Genomic DNA, 20,800 nt, shown 5'->3' on the forward strand with positions numbered 1-20,800 from the left:
GAGTATACCATTAGTAGTTATTGTTGATGGCTTACTGCCATAGAATAAACCAACGCATGTACCCTCCTAATCTGGCCCTTTAACATATTCGTTTGGTTGGTGGGGTTCACATTTTTCTACTTGATTTTGCACAGCTAAAAGGTTTGCAACACAGACAGTCACTTTGCATTCACGATACTTCATCTGATGCATTATAAAAATCACACAATTAACAAGTCTGCGAATGGTGTGTTTGATTGACGAGGTTCCTTCAACCACATGCAGCAGCATACTATTGGGAGCGTTTCATGTCTCAAAAAGTGTATACCTGAACACAGCCTAAACATATTTCAGCTACATTGTTATGTTTGCGGTGGTGTTGTTGGTACCAAATAAAAGCCAACATACAGAGTAGTTTATGATACACTGAATGAACTTCTTCAACAAGAGAAATTAAATGCATATCCAAGCTTAAACATTTGGAGATAAGGAAAAAAGACTCCTGAGGTAAGAGAGGTTGTACTGCACACATTTCTGAGTATAAGAGGAAGCATTTTTAAACAGTGGAGCCATTCTTTCATCATACCACCTCCACAAAAGGTCAGAGGTTAGTGTCAAATAAAAAATCTTAAAGCCCACTCTGTCCTGCAACAGGTGGAACAACAGACTTTGTGCTTCCTGGTGGACATTTGCAACACCAGACCTATTGTGTTATAATGAATGGTAGGAACAGAGGAAATGTGGTGTATCATCAAGTTAGCAAAGTCCTACTGAATCCTCCTGTGAACAGAAGGAAATGCAGTTGGAGAGGAGAGAAGTGTGAAGAAAAGAACAGATAAGGACTAGGAAAAATACAGAGAGTCTACTATAGAACCGACAGTAAAACAACTGGTTTGTGAAGTCATAATGCAGCCAAAAGTCACCTTTCACTCAGGGTATTTCAGATGTCTTTAAGTATTAATTCAGATTTACTTGATCCACTCCAGGCTTTTAAAAAACTGCATTTTGAGTGAACACAGGATAATTTTTCACATTGCTTCAGTTCTTTGTGTCTAAATGTGCTGTGCAGATTTGTAAAAAGATCATAACAGATCTTGCAAGAAGACCAAGCTGCAAGGCAAACCCACATCTGCTGCACAAATACAACTTGCTTTCTTTGTTCAGTCTAAACAAACCTCCAGAATCCTTAGCAAAGGTGGATTAATTTATCCAAATAATGGAACACAACTTTAATAGACAGTTGAACAGGGGTAGTCTATGTCTTATGACACTAAATGTATACCAAATGCTGTAATTGGTCAACAAATGTAGAAACATAACACCATATGAATTCAACAGTAAGTTACAGTAATTTGACTCCTGCTCCTAATCCATTTGATCCATGCCCAATTCAGATGTTGCTTGTTGACCAGACTTCTTGTCAATTGCCCTCACATGAGCCATCCCAAACATAGCTCCTGTTGTGTGTCACAAGATTGCAGTTTCTTGACAAGGACCATGGATGTCAGTTGAGACTGAGGCATTTGAAGTGATGCAACAAATTCATTGGAGCAGCAATGGGACTTTCTAAGAATAACTAAGTGCGGAGAGGGAAATAAATGGGTGACTTCCTTTCATTAGGCTCACTTAAGTGTTCAAATATAGCCGGTCACAAGGGAATTTACAGCACAAAGGTGGCTTGTGGACATGTTCAAGAAGAGAACTGTGGTGGGCCACAGCAAGAACATCCATGTTTTAGTCACAAAGAACAATTTACATCTAGATAATACATTTACTAATGCAGTATTTTCACATTTCAGTGTAGAAAAATGTCAACCTTAAGGAATAACCAGGTTTTCACAAATGGATTTTGAAAATCCCTTTCAGTATTGCTTTTAAAAAGAAAAAATAACTTATTTAATGGAACCAGAGCAGTCAATTCTTATCACATGAGATACTAAAGGATTGTTCATTTTCAGCAGATTCAAACTTGGCAATTTGTCATAATTTAAAGAGATTTTTATAGTATTGCACAATAGGTCAATAATTTAACTTCCATTAATTAGGGACACATCGATACCACATTTTTTTAAACCGAGTACAAGTACAAGTACTTACCTTTTAGTACTTGCCAATACGGAGTACTAATTTAGTACTTTTTACCTTAAATATTTCTCTCAAACAAGTTCTGTTAAACATTTTGTCAAGCATAGATTTCAGGATCTATTCTTCAAAAGATCATGGCAAAGAAGTCTCCGGGCCCAGACGGCATCAGCCCAAGACTGCTCAAGGACTGTGCTCTCTGGAGCAGTCAGGCGCTTGTTCAACCATCGAGCCCTCACTGCTCAGAGTGAAGATGGAGAACGTGGGAGTGGACCAACACATGGCCGCATTGACAACTGACTACCTCACCAACAGGTACGGTGCTCCTCTTCACTCTCTACACCTCAGACTTCACCCACAACACCACCCACTGCCCCATCCAGAGGTTCTCTGATGACACAGCCATTGTTGGATGCGTTTCTGCGGGGAACGACCTGGAATACAGGACGATCATCAGGGACTTCGTCAGCTGGAGTGAGCTAAACATATCAGCCAAACACCCGCAAGAGGAAGGAGATGATCGTAAACTTCAGGAGGAAAACATCTCACTTCACACCGGTGAACATCCAGGGATCAGACATTGAGGTGGTGGAGAGCTACAAATACCTGGGTGTTCACCTAAACAATAAACTGGACTAGACTGACAACACCAATGCTCTCTTCAAGAAGGGCCAGAGTCACCTCCACCTGCTGAGGAGACTGAGTTCCTTTGGAGTGTGCAGGGCTCTCCTCAGGACTTTTTATGATTCTGTGATGGCATCAACCATCTTCTACGCTGTGGTCTGCTGGAGATGGGGCGGCACGGACAGGGACAGGAGCAGGCTCAACAGACTGATTAGAGGAGCGAGCTCTGTCCTGGACTGTCCTCTGGACTCCATAGGGGAAGTGGGTGAGAGGAGAATGTTAACTAAGCTGACATCCATCATGGACAACACCTCTCACTCCCAACATGACACTGTGGGGTCCCTGAGCAGCTCCTTCAGCTGCAGACTGTTACACCCACGGTGTAAGAAGGAGAGGTTCCGCAGGTCCTTCATCTCGGCTGCTGTCAGGCTCTACAACACCTGCACCACCTGATAATGTTGTGGTTTCCTGTTTGTGACTCTACTCACTACTACTCACCATGGCTGTATTTTTCATCTTTATTTATTAAGTATTTATATTCATAATATTTCTAATATTTTAATACTTATATTTCCACTTATAATGTCTCGATCACTTACAATGTACAAGATTATTTATATCATCATGCATGGATTCACTTTACCTTACCATAGTATTTATATCATGGTCACTTTACATTGCAATATTTTTATTTCCTTTATGCCTTGCAGTATTATTTATGTCATAGTCACTTACTTTGGCAATAATATTATCTATATCATGGTCACTTACTTTTGCAATATTACTTATTTTATGATCACTTTATATTACAATACTTTTTATATCATGCCACTTTTTTATCCTTTACAGTCTCTGTTTGCAGGTTGATTGTTTTCTTGTTTATTGTGTAGGTTATAGATATTTCTGTCTGTTTTTTTTTTTCTTGTTTTTGCTTTAATTTTACTTTAATTCTGTAGTGTATACTACACTCTTCTTTTCTGCTGCTGTGATAAGTAAATTTCCCTGTTGTAGGATGAATAAAGTATATCTAATCTAATCTAATCTATCACTTAAACTAAAACTGAACATGAGTAAAATCAGGCTTTTTATTTAAAAAGGGACTGTGTTGCCATATGGAATGCTCGGGTGAATAATGCATGTCTGACAGTCGAGGATAATCTTTCCTTGTATTCTTGACACATATCTAACCATTAGCATGACTCATATCCTTTTACCTCTGAGATACCCAACCCAGAGATTACTGGTAAGGTAAATGGCTCAGAGAGAAAGATGAAAGAGTGACAAAAGCGAGAAGGGACAAACACGTGCTTATTGAACGTGCAATGCAAAATCTTTTCATTTTGAAGTTCACTTTCTGTGACTACAACACATAGGAGTGACTCTTGAAGTCAGTCAATATGCACCTATTTATCCCTAAACAAACAACAGATCAATAAATCCCATTCAAGTAAAGCCAGACACATCTAAACAAATATTAAAACCATTCCAAATTAAATGGAATGCCAAAACAGATGGGTGTCCATGAGAAACATTGGACTGAGCTGCATTGCCACACAAATGCCCGCTAATCAGCTTCAGCACTTAAGCTAATACCAAAAGGACTGCAAAGTACCTGTGGGAAACTCATTTGCCATTCAGAACAATTCCACTGCTAATTGCCAACAGTCCCGTTGTAAAACCGTGCAAGTTCTCAGACTAAGCTAACGACCTAGCCTTTTTGTTCCCACACATTCCAGGCTAACAGCCACCACAAAACACTTAAGCGTCTTTAACCATAAACCTTACTTCTGAACTTTGACAATCAATCAAACAAAAATATTGCAACAAAATTTCACTTGTGCTCTGGATCCAACTATTTGAAAATCTCTGTGCACAGTGACCATAATCACAGCTTTTAGCAGAAAAATCAGCAATTCATGGCTGATTAGAGTTTTATCTGATTAAAATAAAACCTTAGAAGGTCAAACAGGCATCCTCAAAGTTCTAAAACAAAGAGCCAAACCATCATGTGCGTGGTGGCAACTGTATTGTATTCCTCATTCATTTGATTCATAAAGGAAAACATGCGTGTGTGGACTATATGCTATATATTTAGAGGGTCGATTGATATTGAAAAAAGAACAGCTTGTAAGGTTCTGTTCACAATCAATTATTCAGTTTGGAAATGGGAGTTTGTACATATCTGAATTGCTTACGCAGTGAGTGCAAAGGCTCATTTTGAGTGATGGACAGTCCTTCTGTTTGCAGGACAGTGATTAAGCTTCTGAGATTTCACACAACAAAAGCCTATTTTTCTCATTGGCACCTTCGTCATTTCCCCCCCAGCGCTGTTAGGAACTTTGTAGTTAGTGGATCATGTTCAGGCTTCTACCACTACTGCAAGAGCTTATATTCACCAAACCTGGGCATAGCAGATAGCACTCGAACACACCACAAAGGCCACGCCCAACTAACAAAAAACTGCAAAAAAAAGGACATAACTCTCCAGCCCAGAGAGGGCGAGTAGGGTTTTAGGGGCTATAACAAGAAAAACTGGAAGATGGAATAAAGAAGAAAACACTTCTTATCAAGTTAGTGTTGACTCATCCCAGAAGTTTTTATATAGTTTGGGGATATGGCTAGTGAGAACTTTGTTGGGTAATGCTGACACTGCTTGGTCTGCTGGTAGTGAAAGAAGATAGAAAGAGACAGAAACAAAAAAATAATACATTCTCAAGATATGCTGAATAGCCTGTCAGAATAACAACCTGTGCCGATATAACATGACGAATCAGCTAAAAATTGTTTTTAAAAGTAAAAAAATTTAAAAAGAGATCCGACTGCATAAGGTGCAAATACAGACTGTAAAAGAAACAGGCCTTCACTGATGCTCCAGACATTTCCAACAGCCGACTGACAGCTTGGTGTATAAGGGCCTTAAACTGTACCTTGTATTACAGATGATTAATGACATTCAGCTCTTTGAGTTGTTGTGATTAGAAAGCAAAACAGAAACAGAAAGAGAATGGAGAGTGTTGTTGACACGCCTATTGTTTCATGACGCGATACTGACTGTGTATGTTGTGAACAGGAAATGAAGCATCACAATGAAGTAAAAGTTAGTCCTGACCCGATGTCTATTAGTGGCTTAAGATATCAGATTAGATTTGGTAAAGAAAGTGGAAGCCAGTGGATACATCAAACAGTAACAGCCTCTGCTAGTATCCACTAGTGTGGCTGTGGACAGAGGTGGGGATCCAGTTATCCCCTTTCAGGAAACAGATATATGAATGACTTCCTCACAGGTGGACCGTGAGCTTAACATGAGGGGCTAGCAGTGAGAGGAGGTGGGGTTTAACCTGAGACTGGGGCAGTGTTGGGTTACAGCTGCACCTCCAGAGAGGAACCATGACCCTTTGGCTCTCTCAGCTCACAGGAAATTAATTTGTTTTCTTAGTCCTTTCCCAGTAATCCTCCTTCAGTCACATGGACAGCTGTGCAGACATTAGTATCAGGATTCACATATAAACATGTTTGGATAAAAGAATAGAGTGCAGATGCTGTCTTTGCATTCTTCTTGAGCACAACATATTGGGTTGGTTGGGAAGGGGGGCACATAAACCGCCCCAGCACTGTATCTTAACAAACAGAATTAAAGAAAAATGAGTCAATGCAATGACCAAGCAGATTAGTCAGACACAGCAATTCTCAACCTACCATCAAGTTCAAAATGCCATTAAAGTTTTAAAATTCATTTTATAAGAATCATTTGAAAGTACGGCCCTGCATTGGCCAACCTTTGCCCCTTCCAATTAAGGTCTCCAGGCAGATAACTCACAATGAGGAGGGGATAAAAGAAAAAACCTTAGAAATATGTTCTGAAAAATCAATGCAAAGCTGAGATGAGCTGTACAGAAATAAACCCGGCCAGCAGCAGAGCCCATGAGGCGTCTGATCTGCCTACGCGGTTCACCGGGCCACATCCTCTCTGCCTCCACTAAGGGAGAAAATAGCATCAGCAAGTAAACCCTACCAGACATTAAGGTAGCCTGTTATTTCCACATACAGTACATACACGCTGGCTCTCTTATACTGGCTTCAACAGCAGTTATCTAAAGTCATCCATAATCATATATCAGTAAAGAACAAGTCCAAGTTTCAGAAATAGCATCTAGTGGAGCTGCAGCTGAAATCCTGGTGTTTATTCTTAAGTAAACACACAAAAGAAAAAAGAAAAACTCAACAAACACAACAAATGTAGTTGTTTTTACACAGAAACACTACATAACACAAATATGAAATTAGCATCCAGTAATGACTGGTGACTGATAAGTGACTGACAGCAGTCACATATCAGATTTAAGGGTTCTGCAGTGCAAAAGCCACATGCACTTATCTACAGAATTGTGCAATTATCTGACCAACTGATATGGTCAGATAATTAGTTATTTTTATAGCCCATTCATTTCTAAGGCACCCTCTAAAGCCTCTAAAGACAGGAGCTGGTATATCCATATGTTGTACAAGGTCTTAATAGGTTAACAAGTGGGCGAGAGCAGCACAGGCTCCAATGCTTGACCCTACTGTGAGGAGATTCTGTGGCTTTGTAAGCCTGTAGGAAGCACTTTAATGGTATGGCTTAATTTCTTTTTGTTACCTCAGAGGCAAGAGACACATCAAATTAATATGAATTTGTTCTAAGTGATCGCCTTTATCCTGTGATGAAACATATCTATCCTGTTAGGGGTGGTCTCTCCCAGAAAGATCTGTGGGACAACAAAAATCACCATGCATGAAACATAGTAAATAATATGCTATGTTCCTTGACAGTCACTGGGTGTGTGCCAAAGTGTGGGACAGCACCCTCTGCAATCATCAAAACACTTCCATTTGTCATATATATTTTCATACTGGCATTATTACACTAGGAGAAAAAAAGAAAGCTAGCTAAAAACAGACAGAAAATAAGAAAATCCACCCAGTCAAAGACTGAATGTGAAGGACATCACAGATTCACCAAGCAAGACCTTTAAAGAAGTCTAAGCTCATCATTATGGATTTGGTTTTCTTGTTCCTCTCTCATCTCTTGCCAGGACCTTACAAATAAGATGACAACATAATCAAATCCCAATGCCGCTTCTTTATCCTTTCCAAGGTATATTTCATCTTTCATGCTAGCCCCATCCCATGTCTGCCAGCGAGGAGAGAACAAAATGCAACACATCATCATCATTTGCCTTTCAGGTGTCCCAGCAATACCTGCAAATAGACCTGCATGTCTATTTTTAGCTTTCTGCATGGACTGTCAGCACATTCCCACCAGAGGACCCTAAGGATACAAGCTGTACCCTTGAGAAGGCGAATACACAAGCTTTGCGGTTGGTCGGGATGGCGGTGATGACATGCAAAGAGGGAAGTCCTTTGAATAGAAGTAAACAGCTCAGTTCATCATGAAATGTCCCGTGTGACTTTGTGAAATGATATAAATAAAAATTAATTGTATTCTACTAAGTTCCTGATGTTGATCACATGCCTCCATTTCTTACATTCATCCTTGACAAGAGTTTAATATCCCATTACTGCAGTTATTAACCCCATTAAAACTCCTCTGTGTTTCCCAGAATCGTACATGGTGTTTTTTTAAAAAAAAATTTTCTAATTAAATTCTTATGGCCCTAAAATTGAAATGGCCCTGGGGTGTGACTATAACTTTTTCCTCATATTCAGCAATTGGCGATATGCAAAAATGTTAATCTAGCCCCGCCCACTGGCACATAACACTGAAATGTCCAGTTTACACTGGCACAGTTTACGCTCCACTCCGTTTGCGGCTTCCAAAATTGTGTTGATGAAGCCAGAAATATTTGAACCAGGCAGTCATTTCTCAAGAAGATGAATTTAAACAAGGTCCCATACAAGTACAAGTATTAGACTGGTATTTTACATCTGCAATATGAGAAACGCACCACCTGCTGATGTTGCCTCCCATGGCTCTCCCTCTGAGCCAAAGGGTCTCCACTGGCTCGCTCAGCTACAGGGTGAAGCTGAGCAATCATATCGATGGTAGATTTTGCTCATGATTGTCTCAGAACACACAAAAAATATCTAGTGGACATGTTTACGAGGTGAAAATATTTCATTTGAATTGTGTGGGACATAATTTTTTTGGCATTTGAAGATTACTGTTCTTTCGGGCAGCATCGCGTGGACATCGGGGACAGTGCCTCTGGACTGGCAGATCGGGGTGGTGGTCCCCCTCTTTAAAAAGGGGGACCGGAGGGTGTGTTCCAACTATAGGGGTATCACACTCCTCAGCCTCCCTGGTAAGGTCTATTCGGGGGTACTGGAGAGGAGGATCCGTCGGATAATCGAGCCTCGGATTCAGGAGGTGCAGTGTGGCTTTCGTCCTGGCCGTGGAACAGTGGACCAGCTCTATACCCTCGGCAGGATCCTGGAGGGTGCATGGGAGTTTGCCCAACCAGTCTACATGTGTTTTGTGGACTTGGAGAAAGCGTTCGACCGTGTCCCTCATGGAGTCCTGTGGGGGGTGCTCTGGGAATATGGAGTGCCGGACCCCTTGATAGGGGCCGTTCGGTCTCTGTATGACCAGTGTCAGAGTTTGGTCCGCATTGCCGGCAGTAAGTCGGATACGTTTCCGGTGAGAGTTGGACTCCGTCAGGGCTGCCCTTTGTCACCGATTCTGTTCCTAACTTTTATGGACAGAATTTCTAGGTGCAGCCAGGGCGTTGAGGGTGTCCGATTTGGCGACCTCAGAATCGGGTCTCTGCTTTTTGCAGATGATGTGGTTCTGTTAGCGTCGTCAGGCCGTGACCTTCAGCTCTCACTGGAGCGATTCGCAGCCGAGTGTGAAGCGGCTGGGATGCAAATCTCTATTTACTGGTCAATCTACGTTCCCATCCTCACCTATGGTCACGACTTGTGGGTAGTGACCGAAAGAACAAGATCGCGAATACAAGCGGCCGAAATGGGTTTCCTCCGCAGGGTGTCTGGGCTCTCCCTTAGAGATAGGGTGAGAAGCTCAGTCATCCGGGAGGGGCTCGGAGTAGAACCGCTGCTCCTCCGCATTGAGAGGAGTCAGATGAGGTGGCTCGGGCATCTGGTTAGGATGCCCCCTGGACGCCTCCCTGGGGAGGTGTTCCGGGCACGTCCCACTGGGAGGAGACCGGGGGAAGACCCAGGACACGTTGCAGAGACTATGTCTCTCAGCTGGCCTGGGAACGCCTCGGGGTCCCCCCGGAACAGCTGGAGGACAGGGACGTCTGGGTTTCTCTGCTCAAGCTGCTGCCCCCGCGACCCGACCCCCGAATGATGGATGGATGGATGTTCTTTCGGGTTTCATGAACAGCTTGAATTAGAGGGAGTTTCTGTATCTTGTGCTTGACAATCCAATGGACTAAAATCATTTTCTTTCTAGGACTTCTTGTGGGTGGATAAAACAGTGTTTGATAAATTATACACATTCATTTTAGAGCATTTTCTTTACACATACACACAAAATTGAATTAGGAAGAGCAGCACAGTTCACAACACTACAGAGATGAACAATAGTTACATTTGAGACAAAAATACTGCTCTTACAAGGGTGCTGGTAATCTTTTGTGTTTAAGTAATTTGCTAACTGTCTTTGTGGCAGGCATTTCATGACATCACAAACTTCTCTGTAGAAGAATGAGAACATAAGCAAATACTGTCTATAGATGTGGATGTGCAGCACATCTGAACAGAAAAAAGCAGAAAAACACCCAAAAATCTAAGAGCTGCAAGAAATCTTCTCTAACTTTGGAGAGGACCTTCCTGTAAGTGAGTGTTGCATAAGGTTGTGATCAAGAAATAAGAGTGAAAAGAGGAAAGATAAGAGACAGACACAGAGGCATAGGTGAAAGGAGGAAAGGATGGATGGGAAACTGCAGAGAGAGATTCCTCCTGAATTAGTGATAAGGCTTGCCCTCCTTTTGTATTTTAGATGAGGAAGATCAAATTTTGGACATTTGGTATGCAAGCGCCTGAGAGACTGGAGCCACTACAGGGAGTCTCACAGCAAAACACATCATTACGTGACGTGGGCGTTGTCTGGAGACGGGGTTCCGCTTTGACAGTGCTGTCACAATGCTGTAACCTCCATATGGACACAGTCCAGGCAGCTGCATTAAGCAGCACAGCTGCTTTATCTAACTTGCAGTTTTCTGTGGAGCAGGTAATCAGCACCCAACTACAGATGAGTACAGGGGACCCTGTGCATCCTGCTGGATTTGAGTGGAAACACACAGTACTGGACAATCAAGTTGCTTATGATGCAGTACTCAACCAGCATGCATACTGTAGCAACACCACTATACCATCCCAACCTTTTGAATTACATTCAATGTAGTGCTAGTTTAGGTCTAAAATCATGAAGTCTTTTGAGTCAGAGTTAGAACATCTTCATATTTTCCATATATTTTCCATGTTACAGTTGTCATATAATAAGAGCAACAGTATTTCATATGCCTGCATTTTTATGAGATTATACATGCAGGTGTGTATGTGAGTAGGAGTCAGAGTGATTCTAAAAGAATTCTAAAAAATATTGTGAGCATGAATGTGTGGGTATGAGTGAGTGCGAGTGTGTTATGCAGCCTCTGGCAGCCCATGTCCTGGTGAAAAGTGAACCCCCTCCCTCTTCTCCCCCCGGAGCTGTTACTATCTTTAACTCATTTCCGTCGTGTCTTCTCACTCGTGCTCTCTTCAACAGCAGTTAAATCTGGCATGTAAACCTCACGGTCATCCAATACCTTATATTTCCCCTGCACAGGAAGCAGGAGAGGTCCTGAGGGCGGGGTAATCGATGTTATTGTAGACGCCTACACACTCTGAAATCGCAGAAATATGTATAATCTTACATCTTTTCAAGCTGACGGATGCATCTGAATACAGTCATTAAAAATGAGGGCAGAGCAAAGCAAGCTGACCACATGCCTTTACTATGATCTGGATTATACACTTATTCACACAGGAGAGAAGGACATAAAGCTACAACACACACACACACTTAAAGGTTGGTGGCAGGAAGCACGTTGGTAGAACACCTTGTCTGATCAAACTGACGTCACTACTAACGTCTACATGGACAAAGGAGATGGCTGGAGAAACCAAATCTAACCCTCTGCTATCTCATCACCTCTTATACACACACACACATGAACACACAGATATTTGGATTCTTTAAACTTTGGGGAAGTTTATCGGAATTATCAAAAATATTGGTTTAAACTTCAGGGTTGCCTCAAAGTTGTTAACCTGAAGAGACAAGAATCTAAGCTTCAACTCAAACAGAGAGCAGACTGTTTGGAGACATACTCATTACCCAAAAATATAATTCTTTCTTCATCCATTCATCCATTTTTCAGACTACCTACTACTATCTTAGCTGCCACCGGGCAAGAGGAAGGGTACTTCCTGGACACTCACTCCTACAGTCAGTTTAGAATTACCAGTTAACCTAACATACATGATTTTGGATGGTGGAAGGAAGCCAGAGCACCCAGAGAGAACAGTTGTGCATCTAAGTATCGACCTCTTCTGTTTAACATCTACATGCTCCCACTGGCACAGATTATAAAAAACAACCAAATAAACTACCATAGCTATGCAGATGACACACAGATGTATATAACAATGTCACCAGGAGACAGAGGGCCTGTACAGGCCCTTGGAAAATGCATTGAGGAGATTAATGACTGGATGTGCCACAACTTCCTCCAGCTAAACAAAAACAAAACTGAGGTAATTGTCTTTGGAGCCAAAGATAAACGATTGAAAGTCACCACAGAGCTTCAATCTATAAATCTAAAAACGACCAACCAGGCCAGAAATCTGGGTGTAGTGATGGACTCAGACCTAAATTTGGACAAACACATTAAGGCATTAACAAAGTCAGCCTACTATCACCTTAAGAATATATCAAGGCTAAAAGATCTGATGTCTCAGCAGGACCTGGAAAAACTAGTCCATGCATTCATCTTTAGTAGGCTTGATTATTGTAATAGCATCTTTACAGGTCTGCCTAAAAAGTCAGTTAGACAACTGCAGCTCATCCAGAACTCAGCTGCTCGAGTCCTCACTAAGACCAAAAAAGTGGAGCACATCAGTCCAGCTCTGAAGTCTTTACACTGGCTGCCTGTCCATCAGAGGATAGACTTTAAAGTTCTGATGCTGGTCTATAAAGCTCTGAATGGTCAAGGACCAAAATACATCAGTGACCTCCTGACCCACTATGAACCTTCCAGACCCCTCAGGTCATCTGGATCCGTTTTTTTATCAGTTCCCAGAGTCAAAACCAGACATGGAGAAGCTGCATTCAGCTTCTATGCTCCACATGTCTGGAACAAACTCCCAGAAAGCCTCAGATCAGCTGAAACACTCAGTGTATTTAAGTCCAGTTTGAAGACACACCTATTTTCAGCTGCATTTGAATAAGCTTGAGTTTCAAAACGGAATCATGTTTTAACTATTGATTTTATCTTTCATATATATAATTTTTTCTGATTTTATCTATTGTTCTTATTTCCTTCTTTTGTTTAAATTTTAAATCATGCTTTTTATTTCTTCTGTTTTAATGTCTCTGTGAAGCACTTTGAATCACCTTGTTGTTGAATTGTGCTATACAAATAAACTTGCCTTGCCTTAAGTGCTTCTAGTTAGGATACAGTGACAAAAAATTCAGGTCAGCCTGGACCCCATTTTCTTTTGTAGTTGCAAGTAAATCATTGAAAGGCACAAAACAAGTTTTAATCTATCATGAACACCATTACAGGCAACAACCAAACTGCTGAAACTTAAAACAAGGCGCAAACACACGTTAGCGGTAGCTGCCCCTCATGGTCTTCCACTCAGTTTGGCTCTAATCGAACACATTTCTCTGCCTTTCAGTGATAAATTTGCTTCCTTCCTTCCAAACAGTAAATTAGAACAAAAAAAATAATAATAATTTTTTCAAATGGTGTTGGTTTTATTGGTAAAAACAAACACAAAACAATTAGTAAAGTGCTCTCTATCCCTGCAAAACAAATTACAACGAACGGTCAAGCATCAAACACTTTTTCAAGATTATAAACCTGGCTGCATTTCTATTAAAAAGATTTCCATCCACCAGGAATAATACAGGCCCAGGCAAAAAGTGCACCATAGTGTGTGAACAGGATTGCCATTTCAAAAGATGGACAGAAATCCAAAGTTTAATGTGATAAAGAATTGACCTCAAGATTCAAAATTTATACTGTGCTCCTCTACAAAATCACATTTTAGGGTTTACTAGATTAAGGTTCCATACATGTTCCATACATCCCTTTCTGTCTGAAATGCTTCACTTTAACTTCTGTCTCCTTAAGGCCCCACTTCCTGAAGGCTTAGTCTGCTCTGATTGGTCAGCTGATGGGTCAAAACTGATGCATTGTAAGATAGCAGCCGTTTTATTCTTATTCTTTATTTATTCATTTATTTTTTAGGCAAGCAAAATTAGCCTAGGGTAGGTAGGCACTGTGCAAAACCATTTTGCTGTGATGTAAACAGGTGAAGAAGAAAAGCCTGGACTACAAACAAGGTATGCCAGGCACTTCAGCAGCAGGTTCCTCTGAGGGAGACAAATTTTCCATTGGTGCAGCTTGTATTTCACAGACCTTTTACACACACAAAAAGGCTATTCAATAAACTTATTAAAAGGGAAAACCCCAAGGAGCATAATATGTCCCATTTCAGCACACAGGGGTCACTGATGGTGACAGGATCTCCGAGTACAGGAACATCCCCATCAAAGCACCCACACCCCCTCAGGCCTTCTGCTTTTCCCAGCCCTTCTCACTCTCACCATTTGTCTGTCAGGCTCTCACATCCCTTATCTCAATTTTTCCACCTACGCATGAACCCATTAAGGTGATGGAGGGGAAACACAGATGCAGAATGGAAGGGAAAGCACTCTGAGTGCATGCACAACAGTGGGAGGGGAAGGAAATAACCAGAGGGAAGGTGGAAAAAATAGACAGAGAGGAGAGAAACCACAAGGTTTCTCAGTGATGGATAAGAGCTGACACGGGGAGTAGCACTGGGGGCTCCCTGCTCCAAACCAATCTAAACATGAATGACCCTCACACACTTTCACACCCCACTACCCAATGACTCATGCTTAAACAACCCTCTACCACTACACACACACTCACAGGCTTGCACAGCAATCCTTATATCCTTATTAGGACATTGCATTTCCTTTCATTTTGCACAGCCTAACCCTGAACCCACAAATGACTTTTAGCCACATTAAAAACTGGTTTTGGTGTCCACGAGGACTGATGGTTCTAGACATGTTAGCATTTACACCAGGGGAGGTCCAAAAAAGGTGACAAAAACGCACCTCAAAACATTTGCATATCCACCACCAAATAAACAAACTCTGTAAACACACATGCAGGCTCATTCACAAACTCATTCAAATTCATTCACATAAAAATATAACAATAACCGGCGTCCATGAGGACAACCTGTAGAAGGCAATGAGAGAGGACAAATGTGCATGGATTAGTTAGAGGTGTATATTTGAATACATTTCATTTAATTTACCACATCTCGCCAAAGCACCATCAATGAGTCCAGTTCACATGGAAGGGGCCAGCATCATCTTGCATTTTTTGGAAAACATAAAAGTGATGTATATACATTCACTGTGTCTGAGACCCGGGTGCAGCGAGTTAAACAGACAAGCAGCACTCCAGCTCGTCTATTATTAGAGCTGCGGCTGCTGCTTCCTGGTCAGGGCCCCTAGGGGCCCGGGAACTGACACGTGGATTCCTGCTCTCTCCTCATCTCTCTGATCTTTACCCTCTCTCCCCCCCACCATCGTTCGCAGATCTCTCACGAGCCTCTTCGCTCAGGCTTCACCGCTGCAGGTTGATTCTTCCAGGGAGCAGAGACAAGCTTTTTCAACAACTCAAAAAGGGAAGAGGAGCAAAAAGAAGCAGGAAGAGAAACACACAGCCACATCTGAGACCCATTCTGCTGCCACACCACTTTACTTTAGTCTGAGGCGTAAAAAAAAAAAAAAAGCTTCCATGAAGTGATCAATTAGGATTTCCACACACAATAGAGCAACCAGAAGCCTGAAATTTGACACCCAAACATTTAACATCTAACATCTAACATTCAGGTGGTTATCAAAAGATTTTTTTTCCAAGTTTCTAATTGGACTAATGAGATGCCAGCTACTTGATATTTATAAAAAATAAAAAATAATTCTGACTGCAACGGAAAGAGCTTTATGAGCCTTTGTCAATGTTGTCTGTGCCAGCCATGGTCAGCATTATGACGCTAAGTAACTGTGTCTGCGCCTTTTATGTAAGATGAGTGGGTGACAGACACGTCAACGTGCCACTTCCTGAATGTAGGAAGCTTTACCAGAGACAAATACATCTACTATTCAAACTGGCAATGCATTCGTATGCAAGTGTAGAGTCTTATTAATGTTATGTGTATCTGAACCAAACTGTAGCAAAATATACACAGACATACAGATTTGTGGAAATGTCATGTTGAATTGCCAATTTTTTTTCCCATATTGCATTTCCGACTGAAACAGTCAAACCTCATGTGTTCCTGCACCCATTCGTCTACACAGTTTCATGTTAACATCAGAGGTTTCCAAGTTATGTGTGGCTGATTCATAACTGTGTGTTTACCAAGTCTCAGACCAAAACCACTTATCTACTTGGCTTGATTCATTCATGGTTTTCCTCCCATATAGCGGCCAATGGCTACACACTCCACAAAGTTTCATTAGTATATGGACAGAGTCACATTTCAATAATTTTGCCTCTGTACATCACTAGAAACAAAGCAATCAAGATTTAAGACTTTCAGCTCAAATTCAAAGAGATTAACAATAATACTGCACATTTAGGACTATTTACGAATCCCCCCCACACACACACCATTTTTCAAGGCACAGAAGTAATTGAGCCATAAAAAAATAATTGTATTGGTTAATTTCGTATCCTTTGATAACAAAAATGACATTTTCCTATGTTAGATCTCATTCTTCGACAGTGTTCAAAAGACCAAAGTCAAGCTTGACTTTTTGACTCCAAAGAGAAAAATAAAAATGCAACATTTCAGCGTAGCCTTCCATCATATGTCGTCCATGTCAAAAAACATGTTCAATCTCACATTCCTCTGCTTTCGAAGCTAAAAACATGAGCGCAGCAATAGATTTCTTTGTTTTATTCATTTTCTTTACTCAATTTCCTAATTATTATCTAGCAAGGAACTGGCTTATATATTCAAGGTGCACTGCTTTATCTGGTCAATCAATGCAAATTAAGAGTTACAAGCGTTTTTAGGTCCGCTAACCTCCCTACATCATGATCAATGGAATGAAAAACCCAAAGACCACTTTGTGAAACTCTAACTTATCATTTAATAAATTGTTAATCATTCAGAATCAAGACTGGCATCATTTTCAGGACTTCTGTGGCTCACGATGTCACTATTGAGTTGTAATTTAAAGAGTTTAAACATAAAGAACATGTTTCTGCTTATTTCATATCCTCTCCCGTCTGCTTTGGTGGCTGATTGGAAAGCCATTGTCAACACACAAAGCAGCCAGACCTCAGCCTTGGCTCTATGAAAGTGGGCTGTTAATTCTGTACACTGAACAACATCAATCTTATGTTTCTAGCCATTATCCGAGATCAACGTTTGTACAGTAAGCCAATAAGACTAAATCACATCCAGGATTTCAATTTGCAACAACCCGCTCCTCAAGTTCGGGGCCAGGTCACTGCTCAGTTGCTTCAGATGGGCTTTCAACATCAAGATAAAAAAAAAAAAAAGTGTAAAAAATATAGAAGCCCTGCTTGTAATGGGACTGTTCTGGAGCAAACAAAAACAAAATGTCTGTGAATGTGGAATGCTGATAAGGTCAAGAGAGAAGAAACAACTGTTTTCCAAAATATAGGTTAAAAATAGGGCAAGTATGGAACAGAGGACTCTAAACTTGATCCAAGAACTTCAGGCATTTTTAACCATAATGCAGATATGGAAAACACATTCCGAAATAACTAAGACGTTTTTAATCAATCATAGTACCACAGATTGTCGATCGTTGCATATTTTGAGTAAATGAGCCAGAAGATATTTATTTTACAGATAAGCACTAATCAAACAATAATGTGTCAATGACACATGGACAGCAAATAACTACTTTCTGATCTACCTGAGAAAAACTGAATGGACTGTTGTTCACTGAGGCATGTTTCAGTGCTGCAGAGGGTTAGTTAAACTAAACACTGGTCTGCACTGCCACCTCGTGGTTAGAGGAGCATAAACCATATGCTGTGAACTTAACTATGAAACAATGTATCTATAGTTACAATTAAGACTTAGTTTTGCAATAAGATTTTGTTTTTATTTTGTGCAGATCTACTGTAGAGACGTAATAAATAATCAGTAGACAGATAAAGACATGAGTGTTTTCTTGAGCTTCTGAACTCAATGTCCAGCACAGATTTGAGTTGGTATGAAACAAACGGGATAATGAGATTATTCAGTGGTTCTGCATCTGGCTTATTGTACTGCAGTTGTCCACATCTAAATGCATGCGTTTACCTTGTTGTTGTGAACAGCTTGACCCAACTCTATGACATGCGGGTCAGTGGACTGGGTGTCTGTCACTGATGGACTGATCTGTGAAGACAAGGAATCAGTAAACAGCTGGCAATGTTCCAGTAACACTTCAGCAGATCTAAACCATGAGTTAAAACCTGTTTTCCTCATATCAAAAGTGAACAATCTTAAGTGATTTATTTAAAGTGACATTGTAAAACTATTGTTAAATTATCACAGATTCTCTGATTGTCCATTAGCGCACATTTAGCTTTTTTAAATTAGAAATAAGGAAGTATTTGTAGTCTAGTGTTTTTTTTATACTTCAAGTGAAAGTGAATTAACCTGAATGGCTGTGGACTGTGGGTGATGAAGGTGTGGTGTCCTGGTATGGATGTCAGACAGGTGGGGTGGAGGATCTGGGGTGGATCTCCGGCTGTGTTGTTGTAGGACATCCTGATAAGATTTGCTATGAAAGTTTGTTCTCCACAGCAGCACCTAAGGGAGAACCACAACTTCTATGACCCGAGTTCAAAACATTTCCTCTTTTAACAAGTTCAAAGCAGAATCTTCAAGTTACAAGGTTATATTCTGGGCTTTATTGTACTGAAATTATTTAAACCTCCACTGGGGCCTTTCTGTTTGGGTTTTCTGTGTCATCTGATTCATGATAATCCACCTTTTTAGTGATGAATGACTAGTTTAAGGCTCTCCATCCTGGTCCTTCATATTTTTTATAAAATTGAGGACATTTTAAAGTCATTAAATCTAGCTGCATTCTCCCAAAATAAGGCAAAAACAAAAAAGCAACTTAATGACTTTAGTCTGGACCATACAATTTGATGCAATGGGGGGGGAGTCGATACTAAGTCTTCAAGCACCAACCTGACTATCAGTTCCCCCTGAGGCAAAGAGATCTCCAGTTCTAGAGAAAGTCACTGTGATCACAGCACCCTGAAAACATAGGAAGCAAAGTTAATAAGCAGAAAAAAGATGAGCTGACAAACACCGCCAAGAACTAATCCTGAGAAAGTCTACAGCAGGGGTGTCAAACTCAAACACACAGTGGGCCAAAATGAAAAACTTGGACAAAGTCGCAGGCCAGCCTTGATATTTATTGAAAAAGGTTTTTCCTTCTCTTCAAGTATAACAATGAACATTGTCATATGGACACAAACTTAAGGTTTGCTTAAACATTAAATCTGGAACAAGCAAAGCTAAATACTAGGGCGGGACTTTAACTAAGATTAATTAATTACACAAAAATGAATGTTTTAAAAAATTTACGCATTTTAATCTATAGCTATAGCCCCACCAAGAATTGTGTTAGCCCTACCATTAGCATACCATAAAACCACGAGAAGTGCAGAGTCCAACAGCGCCTCCACGTCAGGCAGCTGCAATGACAACTGTCACTCACGTGAGCGCGCTTTGAGTGTATGCTCGTCACAAAAAACGGTGGATTGTACTAACTTTTAACTGTGTTTTTGGAAACTTTGCTGACTTTGTTATTGTGTGTTGCCTGTTTCATGCTCTTCCTAGCTGTGTTTTCACTCTCGGCTGTTGTGTGGTAGACTATATATGGCTTTAGGACAACTTAAGTATTTCTCTTGCTCTCTCTCTCACTATATATATTTCTATTTCTCTCTCTCTCTCTATTTCTCTCTCTCCATTTCTATCTTTCTCTATTTCTCTCGCTATCCATCCATCCATTTTCTATACCGACAGTCCGTTAATCGGGTAGCGGGTGGGCTGGAGCCTATCCCAGCAGTCATCGGGCGAAAGGCAGGGTACACCCTGGACAGGTCGCCAGTCCATCACAGGGCCACATAGAGACAAACGAGACAAACAACCATGCACGCTCACTCCTACGGACAATTTGGAGTCACCAATTAACCTGACATGCATGTTTTCTGGACGGTGGGAGGAAGCCGGAGTACCCGGAGAAAACCCACGCATGCACGGGGAGAACATGCAAACTCCACACAGAAAGGCACCAGGCAGGGATCGAACCTGAAACCCTCTTGCTGTGAGGTGATGGTGCTAACCACCAGCCCTATTTCTCTCGCTATATATTTCTATTTCTCTCTATATACATTTCTATTTCTCTCTCTCTCTCTCTCTATATATATATATATATATATATATATATATATATATATATATATATATATATATTTCTCTCTATATATATATTTCTATTTCTCTCTCTATTTCTCTCTCTAATATATATTCACATTGAAATTATGGCATTGATTTGAGCCCCACTGCTATATGGGTTAGTCCCACCGTAGTTGAACCGGCGCTGCCACTGACTTCAGACAACAACAAACCACAGTGAACAATAGTCAAACATAAACAAAGAAGCTGATGAGACTGCTTTGGTTGGCCCCGTGGATGGGAAATTTTCTTTTAAAAACAGACGGATGGGATGGTCAGTAGCGTAGTAGTGGGTTGTGCAGGTGCAGGTGCCCCGTGTATAGAGGCTACA

General features: G+C 40.9%; 1 protein-coding gene across 3 annotated transcripts in view; it reads right to left on the reverse strand.

Moving 5' to 3' along the window:
* The window catches only part of poc1b (POC1 centriolar protein B), a 53,180-nt gene that overhangs the window by 26,229 nt on the left and 6,151 nt on the right, over positions 1 to 20,800 (reverse strand). For 2 of the 3 annotated variants that reach the window (XM_072386440.1, XM_072386439.1), the window contains exons 8-10: positions 19,195 to 19,263; positions 18,655 to 18,807; positions 18,313 to 18,390 (exon numbers count right to left, since the gene is read on the reverse strand). In XM_072386440.1, the coding sequence (XP_072242541.1) occupies positions 18,313 to 18,390; positions 18,655 to 18,807; positions 19,195 to 19,263 (300 nt within the window). Of the gene's footprint in view, positions 1 to 11,398; positions 11,492 to 18,312; positions 18,391 to 18,654; positions 18,808 to 19,194; positions 19,264 to 20,800 lie in introns of those variants that run through there. The other variant, XM_072386441.1, reaches the window with a different exon arrangement.

Source organism: Leuresthes tenuis, unplaced genomic scaffold (genome assembly GCF_036924035.1).
Source record: "Leuresthes tenuis unplaced genomic scaffold, fLeuTen1.0.hap1 SCAF_5, whole genome shotgun sequence".
Taxonomy (NCBI): Eukaryota; Metazoa; Chordata; class Actinopteri; order Atheriniformes; family Atherinopsidae; genus Leuresthes; species Leuresthes tenuis.